We start from the raw sequence: 12,765 nt of genomic DNA, 5'->3' as shown, positions 1-12,765 counted from the left end.
TTGCTCAGTTTAATCATTAGCATTTGTCAATAGTAGCACTGTAATCCTATTTTGATTTTATAATCTGTTATGGATTATCATCTTTTGTTTCCTTTTCTGGTTTTTTTCAATTACTATTGTATTTATTTTTTTAAAAATTCAAAGATTTAAGCACTGTTGTTACACTCAAAAAACCAAGATGCAAACAAACAGTAAGTGAATGATAAAAAGAAAAAAGAAAATGAAAAGTAATTTAACCGTATAGTTAATGACACTACCAAATTTACATTTAGCGTTTTTTTCTGGAACGAATAAAAAAAAATCTGTGTGACAGACCAGTTCGCCTGGCATCATTGCTTAGCAAGTCTTATTTTTCCTGGAGATTAGTACGAGTGGGTGAAATGACTGTCAGATTGTCAAGAGAGTGGAGATGCTCCAGGTAAGGGAAAAATATTTTTGTTAAAATCTGTCAGAGCTAATCTAATATGTTTAGAATAATGACAAATTGCGGAATATTGGAAAAACCGTCTAAGCAATCTTGACTTTTTACCAATTCAAAATGTCAGGGAATATCATTTCCATGATGTGGCGAAGTATGAAAAACTTTCACCGAAGGAAAGTATAAATATTAAGGAGTTTAAGCCAAAATGAGGAATATATCTGCCTGTCATTAGATGAGTTGTTACCATGGTAACGGCCTTAATCCAAAAATTAACAACCGAAACATAAGCCTTATTTTAACAGTACCCATATTGATAAATCTCTGCAGGGAAAACTTTAAGAGAAATTAACAAAGTTTCCGTTTCTAACTCGCACTCTATATAGGGAGGGTGTTCGTAATTACTCTAGGGAGCCACCTTAAGACCTGAATATATTTAATCCGCGATATACATAATTACTTTTTCTGTTTCTTCTCGACAGCTTGTTAAACGAGGTTGAAAATGTTAATTTTATTCTCCTTGCGGAAAAGTCCTTTAGCAAGTTTCGGAAAAGGAACCCATGCAGTGTTGGGAAACCCGAAAAGTACAAATATTGCAGCTGCGATGTAAATTGATAGCAACCATTTCTTGGCGATTGTAACTTGAGATGGTTTCTTTAAAGCTCTAATCTACGTTTTTCGCATCTACGTAGTTCATTGTACAATTTTCTAGTCGCTGTTTTAATACCTGGACAATTGTGTCGTCATTTTTATCGTAACCCAAAAAAGCACGCTAACCTAGCCAGCGAGGCACAGAGGATATAACAATAGTTAAGTTGCTAATGGAGTAAACAGCAGGCTGTATTGCACGTGCGTTGCAATTCATGATATATCAGCAGTCCTTCTTATGTCAAATCTACACAATATTAAGTCAAAACTGAATTATATCTTAGGGATAAAATAATCAAGGCATTCTCCAAATGAAAAGAAACACGTTATTAGCCCGCCGTAACTCTTCCGTTCACAATTTTAATTCGCCTTTTAGGATGAATATTGCTTATTAATGTCACGCTACGATTTCCCATTTACCTAAAGAGGTTTTTCCTGAAGAGATTTTTAAATTTGAATTAAATTTAAGAACTCTGAATTAAATTTCTAAATTCAAAATTCAAAATTCTCGGCAATTCTTTAATATTTATCTCCAGGTTCCACGGTTTGTCAGCTATTTTGTGTGTTTGTGTTCTTGGCTCCGATGATTGAAACTGTACAAACTTCAATAACAAAAACGAAAACAAACTAGAAACAAAAGAACAAAGGCTGGACAATTTGCCAATTTTACGACGTAAGTCATAATCAGTAGAGGAAAGAGGTGTCAGGGTTAGACGTCATATATAGTTCAGCTTGAAGCACTGAAGTTTCACTCACCATTTTGTGGAATATTTGGGACCCTACCAAAGCACTGAATATTGGTGAGGTATTATTTCCGTTCTCAGCAAAGAGCTTATTCAATTGGACCTGCACTGAATCGGGCGTTACTTCCTGCTGCATTTTCATAGTACTGTTCGGTTTTAATTCAACGACTCATGGATACCACAACACAGCTGACCAACCAGTCACCAACGACGAGTGACTCGTTTTGGGATTTGAACAGCATGACAATTCTAGACGAATACAGCTGCAAACCGTTCCAAAGCGACACCAGTGTAAACAATGATCATAATGATCATTATTTATTTAAGACCTGAATAAATTTAACCCCTTGACATATATAATTACTTTTTCTCTTTCTTCTCGACAGCTTGTTAAACGAGAATGAAAAGGTTAATTTTATCCTCCTTGCGGAAAAGTCCTTCAGCAAGTTTCGGAAAAGGGACCCACACGCAGTGTCGAGAAACCCGAAAAGTACAAATATTGCAGCTGCGATGTAAATTGATAGCAACCATTTCTTGGCGATTGTAACTTGGTTCTCCAACGAAAAATCTCTTGAGACGGTTACCTTAAAGCTCTAATCTACGTTTTTCGCACCTACGTAGCTCATTGTATAATTTTCTAGTCGCTGTTTTAATACCTCGACAATTGTCTCGTCATTTTTATCTTAACCTCAAAAAACACGGTAGCCTAGCCAGCGAGGCACAGAGGATACAAAAAATAGTACAGTTAAGTCGCTAATGGAGTAAACAACAGGCGGTATTGCACGTGCGTTGCAATTCATGATATATCAGCAGTCCTTCTTATGTCAAATCTACACAATATTAAAATAGTAAGTCAAACTGAATGATATCTTAGCAATAGAGTAATCGATGCGTTTTTCAAATGAAAAGAAACACGTTATTAGCCCGCTGTACAGGCTTCCGCTCACAATTTAATTCGTCTTTTAGGATAAATATTGCTTATTAATGTCACGCTACAATTTCCCATTATTGTTTACCTGTAGAGGTTTTTCCTGAAGAGATTTTTAAATTTGAATTAAATTTAAGAATTCTGAATTAAATTTCTAAATTCAAAATTAAAAATTCTCGGCAATTCTCCGAGTAATATTTATCTCTAGGTTCCACGGTTTGTCAGCTATTTTGTGTGTTTGTGTTCTTGGCTCCGATGATTGAAACAACTGAACAAACTTAAATAACAAAAAAGTAATCAAGCCAAAAAACGAAAAAAAGGCTGGACAATTTGCCAATGTTATGACGCAAGTCATAATCAGTAGAGGAAAGAGGAGTCAGGGTTAGACGTCATATATAGTTCAGCTTGAAGCACTGAAGTTTCACTCACCATTTTGTCGAATACTTGGGGCCCTACCAAAGCACTGAATATTGGTGAGATAATATTGCCGTTTTCAGCAAAGAGCTTATTCTGTTGGAGCTGCACTGAATTGTGTGTCACTTCCTGCCTGCATTTTCATAATACTGTTCGGTTCTAATTCAACGACTCATGGATACCACAACACAGCTGACCAACCAGTCACCTACAACGAGTGGTTCGTCTTTGAACAGCACGACCATTTTAGACGAATACAGCTGCAAACCGTTCCAAAGCGACACCAGTGTAAGCAAAGAAGTTAAAATATTCTTTTACTGCGTCCTCCTGCTGGTTTCAGTCCTTGGGAACTCTTTGCTCATTGCTATCATTACGAGGAGCAAGGGAATGAAAACCATTACCAATTATCTCATCGCCAATATGGCAGTTTCAGATATTCTAATAACAGTCTTGGCTGTACCGAGGCAGATAACAGAAATATTGCTTGGACCTCGCAGATGGTTAATTAACGGGCTGTTGGGTTCAGTTCTCTGTAAAAGTGCTCACTTTTTTCAAGACATCACAATTGGCGTCTCAATTCTGAGTCTTTTAGCTATAGCTATCGACAGGTATAGAGGAATTGTGTTCCCTCTGCGTAAACAGTTTAGGAAGCCGGCTAAACTCTGTAAAATCATCGTACCGACAATATGGCTCACATCGATGGGTCTGCAAGCAATTTACTTCTACATTTTTAGGATAGTGACGGTTGATAGCAAAACGTACTGCGCAATAAGCTGGGCTCCCAGATTCGATCAAAAGAAATCTCAGGAAGCGCATTTTCTTGTAATATTCGTCTGTCTGATCGCTATCCCAACATGTGCAGTTACATTTCTATATTCTGCCGTTATTCTGAATTTGAACAGAAGTAGACATACGAGAGGCCAGGGCCCTTCACGATACATGATGTCTGAGAGATTAAGAGAAGACAAGAAAGTGGTAAGAATCATCATTGCAATACTCGTGGCTTTCATCGTCTGTGTAATGCCCTTCAACGTCTACGCCATTCTGTTTTATTTCGTCTGGGATTGGAAGATGCCTTGCGGCATGGAGAACTTTGCGTTTTCTGCGTTTTTTATTTTGTACTCCAACGCGTCGATAAATCCATGTATTTATTTCATCTTGAATGATAAGTACCGCCAAGGTTTCCTAAAAATTTTAAAGGCGTTTCCTTGTGTCAGGAAGAAGGCGGCTAAATCAACAGAAAATTTCGCATTAGTGCGGCTGAAAAACTCTTCAGCCTCCAGTGGGTTTAGCAGTCAGTCTTCTTGGGCGCTTTGAAGGAAGCTTTCATTGCTAAAAACTACTGGATAAGATATACAGATGATTTAAGTTTTTGTCCTAGAAAACTATGATTTTGGAACATATTTTACATCGCCGATCGCCAGAAGGAAGACTACTCGAAACCCGTGAGGAGAGAAACATGAGCAATGTTTTCTTGTTATGAGTATCAAACAAGAAATATTCTACTGTATCGTTCTTTTGGCACGTTCATGCAACATAGCACGTTCTGAATTAAAAATACAATTCTTGAACTATTATTGAATATTTAAGTTATCTATACATGTGTATGGATATCATTCTTAGGATACAAAAAACACAACGATGTCGATCTGCAAAAAATCACACTTGTATGCTATGAAAGAAAAATGAAGAAAATGTTCACTAGTGACGTTGATCAGAAATGTCACCGGAAACCGGCAATATTTGTACTTAAAAATATTGAAGGACCGTAGCCAGGGTTGAGCATAATAAAAATTTAAAAACGATCTCTGGCTAAAAATATTTTACAGATATACGAGCTTTCGACTGTTAGATCTACAGTCTTCAACGGATAAAGATGAACGACGAAATATGAATATAAATGAGTAAAAATAAAGAGAATGGACTATGTAAATTAATCAAGAATGCGTGTAAAAAGAATGTTGTATTGCCCAGGGAATGGGCAGGAATTGTTGACAGCATTTGGAGTCACCATAGTATGCCACGATTCTAATGTTTTTCTTATTCGGAAACTGCCTTTGTCAATTAAGGAGGCGTTGTTAAAGTCAATAGAATGTTCATGGGACCACGCATGGTTCGCAATTTTGGAGCCTTTAGCCGCTGTTTTGACATTTCTTATGTGTTCCTTTCTTAGGGTGTTAAACGCACATTCATGATTAATTTACATAGTCCATTCTCTTTATTTTTACTCATTTATATTCATATTTCGTCATTCATCATTACCCGTTGAAGACTGTAGATCTAACAGTCGAAAGCTCGTATGTCTGTAAACATTTTTAGCCAGAGATCGTTTTTAAATTGTTATTAATATTTGTACTACTCCATGAGAAACATATGTGAAGTAAGATATTAATCGCAATATCATACATGCGTCAATTACATACATGTATGCACTCTGTTTACGGATAACGTCTCTTGGTATAACAATAAAGCTAAGATGATTTGAGGTCCATTTTTTGCTTTTGAATAATAGCAGTCTGAGATCAAATGCGCTAACAGCTGCATGAGTGTTTTAAGTTGCAGCTGAGCCACTGAAGATGTATGTTCAATTCGTTTCTTTAGCGGTCTACAGACTTGCACGTATATAAATTTCGGTGGTAGCATAAGGGAATTGGATATACGATGTTTTGTACAAACGTCATTCATTACTCAAACTTTCATTTCTTTAAGTAAAACTGTTTACACAACTTAAAAAAAAAAATTATCACGAATTTTCTGCAGCTCACCCCTAGCATCTTTGTTTTACAGTATTGTTATGCAAATCTAGAATTATATCTGAAAGATATGCAGTTAATAAAAGCCAACTTAAACTGGTAATTTAAATTCTCCTTCTGATATCCTTCGGTGTTTTTCGATATCCCCGACTTTATCGCCAGTTGGAACAATATTGAAGTAAAGTTAAAAGTTCAGTACATGTTTCTACAAATTCGGTAGAATGAAGATAGGAAACAGTGTTTAGGTTTTACCAGTCTAAGTTGTTTTGGTAACAGTATCAACTGGAAACCAGGTTTAGGTCTTCGCGTAACTTTGGAGGAAATTGTATAGATCAGTATTATAAAATACTTGCCAAAAGCAGGAAGGTTTTAATCATGAAAAATCAGTTTTTAATAACCTACACGGTCCCTCCCAAGAGTCAACAGTTCCGTAATGCTTACTGAACGCATATTACGGTTTTTCTTTGATGTCTTTCATTTTGCTGCCAGTTTTAGTTAGAATTCAGGTCCCTACTGAACCGGATATAATATAAATGAGCTTTTCCTTTTTCAGATAACGGTAATTCTAGTATACCGTGTGGGAGATAAAGTGGGCACCCGGAGTGAAAAAGGAAATAAATAAAATTGAAAATGTTTTTAACTGCAATAGGTGAGATACCCCCCGACGCTTCGAAACTGAAAAAGGGATCACAAAGTGGCCTATCTATCATATTACTTCAATGTAGATTCACCTTTTACGGCTGAGGGTGAAATCACCAACATTTGTCAACTACAAGGTAGTTCAGTTTAGCTATACCACACTTGACCCATGACAATCTGCTGAAAGATGTTGGCTCTGAATTCTGCGTTTGTCAGATGGCAGCAAAAATCTTCATGTTAACGGTTTCTTGTGGTTATTTATGTAAGTATTGATTTCGATGTTTGCCAGTATTGGTGCAAGTTCCATCGAGGAGGTGTTTCAAAAAAAAAAAAAAATGATCAGTTATTTTACAACGCACATGCACACTCTGCGGTTAAGTATAGAGATTTTCTTTCATGGGTCAACGTTTTCACGATGATAACACTATAAATGAGCAGCTCATAAGAAATAATAAAAAAAAAAAATTAGAAGATAAGTACTTATATTAATTCAAAACAGCCCTGCGCATCGATCCTTGTATTGGGTTTTCATTCAAAAGGTTTTGGCGCATTTTAAATCGATGTTGCTCTGTTAATAATTACTCTTCTTTAAATAAATGCTAAACGTCAAGGAAGTCAAGTCAAGGTATATTATTCTACAACTAAGCAAAGGCTTCGTTCTTTGCATGAGTGACTTACCACTGACAAAATCACATATCATATTCTAAACCGCCTTACTCTAATGTTTAAAAGACAATTATCGCTAAAGCGATATAAAGTAATTTATTCCAAATGTATTTTGGTTATTTATCATAATATCAAAAAGCTCTTTTCAGAACTTAACTGCCAAACATGAGTGTGATTTAAATATATTCCCGACAGCGAAAATAGCAAAACTTCCCTGCGATTTGTAAGTCTACGCACGTATACAAATACATAACTTCCTGCCATAACTATAACGAGTGGCACGTTTTCTAGTTATAGACCCATATGCCCTCATAAAATTTACATCAACATCAGTTCAGCAGGTATACACGGTAATGGTCCGGCGAAAATATCACAACACTTTTGTCTAGCATTACTTATTGACCAAATTTTTTTATTATAAATATTTTTTCAAGCGTTTGGTGGCAAAAGCAAAACTGAGAAACTTAAATAAAGGCCAGTACTTTAACTGATCAGGCTGCTGCTGAGAATAAGAATTATGAAGACCTTACCTGATGTGTGTATAAATTGAAGCCTCAGTGAAACACCGAAACAATGGCTGACGGTTTTGTTGTTAATAATTTTCAAAATCCTAAAATTTGTTTCTTTTAGCTGAAGATCTGGAAGGGCATAAATCAAAGCGGCTAATAAAAATCATAGAAAATTAGATGTAATTCCATAGAACATGCAGCTCAATTTGTTATTGTACTTTTTTGTTGTTGTGTCTATTGGCGAAGGTTGGTTTTCACATGCGAATGAGAATATTAGCACAAGCAATATACGCAAAGACAGTAAAGTGCTAAAGGTAGCGCCTTTCTCGCCTTCTTTTAGGACATGCCCCCAACGACTAAGATGGAAATAGCTCTAACGCAACGCATTTAAAATAGCTCATTTTATACTGAGCAGCGCAATTCCTCTTCCCAAAATACATGTAGAAGAAAAAAAAAATTTTTTTCCTTTTTGAGATTAAAACGCACAAAAGCCGAAAGTCAAAAAAGCACAGTGTACTAAATTGAAAAGACCGGGAGATTTTATGAGAACAGTTTGATTGGCTTCACGATAATTGCACCCTTCCGTCAATAACTTTGATGTGAATTCACCAAACATTGTTTATCAGGCAATAATTATTCTCCATAATATTTGAATGACAAAATGTTGTGGACATAGAGATCACTGCACGACGCTGGCTTGTCTATCTTATTGGGCACTGAAGCTTTATTGCTGTGAAGCGATCTAAACCTGCCTATGTCAATACCATGCAATAGACCATTTTCCATAAATTAAAATTCTAACTTGGCTCCGAGGCTTGGGGGAGTAAACCAAAAGGAATCGCATCGGGGTTAAGTGATGGATAATTAATTTCTTTTGTTTTATTCCCCCAATCCTCGATGCCATGTTAGAATTTGAATATATCAAAAATGGCCTATTCACTTCCCTCCGCCATTATCTACAGTATTCACACTGAAAGTTGAAATTAATCGAAAGCTCTATTTTCATGAAAGGGTCTTTCAAATAATAACCTATTTTAGTCTCATCAAACTTTTTCATCTGCTTGAATATCTGCTTCACTGTCATTGCCTCAATGAGGCTTACGGAAGCAGTTGCACATGTTCTCCGGTGACATCGACCACCACATGCATCAGGAGAAGAAAGGCGCTTATTAAGAGTTCCTTATTCATATTCAATGTTCATATTTCGGAATATTTAGTGTTCTAATTAAATCGACCGTATCTCGTTCCCCATACAATCCCTTATAAAGCGTTCAAATTGTCAGTTGCTCCTCGCACAACCTAACACCGCGTCAGCCTAACACCGCGTCAGCCTAACACCGTCTTTCCCCCAGGACTCACGCAACGCGCGCGTGACGCTTTTGTGAATAAATACGTACGTGACCGAAAAATTAATTTATTTTTCGCTTTTCTCGAGAAGTGACCTTGGAACGCCTGTGGTTACATGTCCCTCCGTCTGCGTAGGAGGGTGGCCTTTTTGCAAAGTCTAGCATTTACATAAGCCACCGCTATTATAACAAACTACCACATATACTGATGCAAGAGAAGAACAAGAGTACTACCGACTGCGTGACATGCATTCAAAGGGTAGGGAAAGAGGGGATTCTAGAAATGCGAAGCACGATCGACCGCTTGATAAAGTATGCAAAACCCAGGAAGCTGTGAAATGTCTGGCTGTCAAAATGATCCAATCAGAATCGCGCCGCTTCTCAGCGGATCCCCGTTGGGTTTTCCAATTTCTTGTTTTTCTCGCCAACTTGTTGCGAGGAAATGGCAGAATATAAACACCCGATTCAAAGGATAGAAAGGCCAAAAAGAGGTCGCCCAAAAAAGAAAATAATTGTAATGTGATATATAGATTTTGCGAGGTAAATCGTGAGCTTTCGTATCAACTATGATGTAACGAAATTTTGCGTGAATTTGTTTAAGTTTTCCAAATTCTTTCTTCAGCGATTGGAGAGTTATGCCCCAATCTGTCCAGCTTTGACAGGCTGGAAAACTCATGCCCTTGATTTCGTTAATGTGGCGTTTGCAATGCTGGTTAGTGGCATTTTGACCCCATGAAGACATGCAATAGTCCTACCCTCGGCTCTTCTCGGAACCAACACGGGCATCTTTCTATGGTCTGCAAAACGGCACGCAGATCTTTCCCTTCAAAGCTCTGATTGCTTTCCTCTGCTCTACTGTCAACTCGTACTTGAAAACGCTTCCTTCCAATGGATGGAGTTTTAAAACGATTTACCTGCCTTGTTGAATGTAATCGAGAAGACGCTAAAGTACTTGAATGAAATGTCACTGACCAATCAGAGCAATCGATAAAGTACTTAAATGATTCTGACTAATCATGACTTTTTCGTTCAAACAATTTCGTGCTTGCAGGCGTTCCCTTCTCTCTCCGCACTTCTAGTCTCTCCTTCCCCTTCCCCTTTGATCGCCCATCTTTTAGGCTAGCTAACCTGAGGAATAAATAAAATTTAAATAGAGAAACATAAATTTGAGTCCTAAGTAGATGTGCGACAAAGCCACCCATTGTACCTATTTACCAGCGATGTCTGCATGGAAAGTAAAGATTAAATGCCTATTTCGTATATACAGGTATATATTTTTTTGCTAAGATAGTATTGTATGTTAATATTAAGCCATGTTATTATAAATATGACATTATAAAGATATTATAAATAAGTAGGATATTACAAGCAAGTAAGATATTATTTAACTGATAAAGAAGCCTTGACTGTGCTCTGTTCTGTTGTAAAGCACGCAGAAAGTGGTATAGAGCACGAAATAAGTGTAGGACGATACACGAGACGTGGTCGAGTGTTCACCCCTACTTCTTGGGTGCTCTACCGCTTTCTAGTTGCTTTCCAACAGAACAGTGCACTGTCGAGGTTTCTCTCTTTGTTTTATGATAAACAATCCATTGATTTCCCCACGCATTGGGCTGAATTTTCAAACTTAACTTTACTTTCCAGAAGAGTAAAAATGGCGTCAGCATGCATCTGTTCTCTAAGTTTTCATTCCACGACAAGCGACGCTGGAGTCAAGTTTGACAGTGGCGTGATTTTCCTGGTCCAATCACAATTCTTTGCTACGCATAGCAACCAACGAGATTGCTTCATTTTGCATAGACAATAGATTACTTCACATGGCTTTTTTCGTGTTCGTCAAAGTTGGGAAATGCCAGCTTTCGAGTAATATTGACAAATTTTGAAATATTAATAAAAAAGGCTTGATCTGTAGTAGTTTGTTTCGTTATTATATAAAACAAATAGATTCCATGTTGCGGTGCGTCTGTTCAGTAACAGATCACAGAAGACGTCAAAATGTGGTAAGAACATCAGTGACACACTCGCCGCTATCGCCTCGTGTGCCACTTTTTTGTTTTTACCACATTTTGACGTCATCTGTGATCTACTACTGAACAGACGCACGGCAACATGGAATCAATTTGTTAAATAGAAACACGAGTGGAAGTTTGGGAGAACGAGAAATGCTGTGGGAACACGAACCGCAGGCGAGTGTTTCCACAGCTTTTTCGAGTTCTCAACGGTGTTACATCTCCTCGTGTATTCTCTCATCGTTGCGTTTTGCCAGTGGGTTTAACTTTAACTTAACCTACGGATTAAAACCTCAAGTCAGTGGCATCAAAATTGTCACTGTTCACAGACGATCCATTTTCCAAGTTGAGTGGCTCACAGCCACTTTGATTAGTTTAATTTTTAAAATAAGGATCTAAAAGGTTTCTAGTCCAGAGGAATCCGGCCGCATTGTGGCTCATGAAAATGTGCACTTTTCCAATGGAAATTACGAAACAAGAAGCTCAAAGCTTGCGCCGGGATTAAAATGCGAAATACTGAGTTGTATTTGAATGGAGCGACAGTTATTTACGGCTTGCAGCCGTTTACAATGAGACTGCCCGAACTACGTTTCAAGGGTATTTGCCAAGAACAGTCTAATAAAGAACATATTTAAAGAGGACAAAAAGTTTGATAGCAGAACATGATTCTTTTTTTTTTTTTGGAAAATAGTTCCGTACTGGGTGTATTTTGGCCAAGGCGAGGACTTCAAGCTAACCACGGAACTGTCCGAAAAAGTGCAATATTCCCACAACCAGGCAATCAAAAACGGCTTAAATGAAGCAATATTGCTTATGTGAATAAAAGAAGCTTTACTTTCAAGATAAAATTTTGTCTTTCAAGTAACCAAGACTTAATTCTGTATGAAGGTGATTCGAATTTTTAACGCGCAACCAGCAAAAATACCCCATTTTAAGAGCCTGCTGACACGTAAACAAGCACGGTGACCCCATTTTTTATTGCATTTTTTAAATGTTCATATCATGAATGTTAATTATGCCAAGTTTCAAACAAAAAGTTTCATAGTAGAACACATTTCAAGGGAATTACCTTAAATCAGTTTTTTGGCTGCCATGACGCTAAATGGGCCTTAGTTTTGTTGAGAAAGCTATTTTTTTTTTTTTACCAAAAAGATAGATTTCACTAAGATTAGGTACAAAAATGTACATTATTATATGGCTAGCTCCGTGAGCGGGCAAGATGAATCAAATCCTGAGCTGTGATTGGCTACCCGAGCGGGCAGGATGGAGCTATCTTGCCCGCTTGGGACTACCCGCCGTGCCCCCAAGAAAAATTTCCCCGAAAGCCTTATAATAAATCCTTTATTGACCAAGCTTGTTCGGTCAAGATGGCTGGATATTGGCCTCGTTCTTTTTTTGCTAGTTTATGGACCTCGACTCCGTCTCGGTCCATAAATTCACAAAGAAAGAACTTGACCAATATCCAGCCATATATCTTGACCGAACAAGCTTGGTCAATAACCCATATATATTTCAATTTGACGCACGCGGTAAGCCAAACTTTTTTTTTCGCCATTGGCCGTTTAAAATTGTTTTCTGTCCCTTTCCTTTCCTTTTTTTCGGCCCTTTTACTCTCGTCACTTTTAGCGTTTCATATTCTTTCTGGCTGCCGTAAAAAGTTGGGTGTTAATTATGGGCAAAGCCTGGAAATGG

General features: G+C 37.4%; 1 protein-coding gene across 1 annotated transcript; it reads left to right on the top strand.

Annotated features, from left to right (window-relative positions):
• Window positions 1-2,921: 2,921 nt before the first annotated feature.
• Window positions 2,922-5,891, top strand: LOC110051446 (substance-K receptor-like). The gene has a single exon (XM_089273100.1). It carries the CDS (start codon window positions 3,326-3,328, stop codon window positions 4,466-4,468), a length of 1,143 nt encoding a protein of 380 aa, XP_089129226.1. The 5' UTR covers window positions 2,922-3,325; the 3' UTR covers window positions 4,469-5,891.
• The last annotated feature ends 6,874 nt before the right edge of the window (window positions 5,892-12,765 follow it).

The sequence above is a fragment of the Orbicella faveolata genome, unplaced genomic scaffold, assembly GCF_042242905.1.
Source record: "Orbicella faveolata isolate gen_17 unplaced genomic scaffold, um_ofav_v1 contig_35, whole genome shotgun sequence".
NCBI lineage: Eukaryota > Metazoa > Cnidaria > Anthozoa > Scleractinia > Merulinidae > Orbicella > Orbicella faveolata.
The sequence above is the reverse complement of the archived record's forward strand: the minus strand, read 5'-3'. Positions and strand labels throughout refer to the sequence as shown.

Excerpts from the sequence above, each read along its gene's own strand:
- LOC110051446 (XM_089273100.1), top strand. The coding sequence starts at position 3,326 with ATGGATACCACAACACAGCTGACCAACCAGTCACCTACAACGAGTGGT.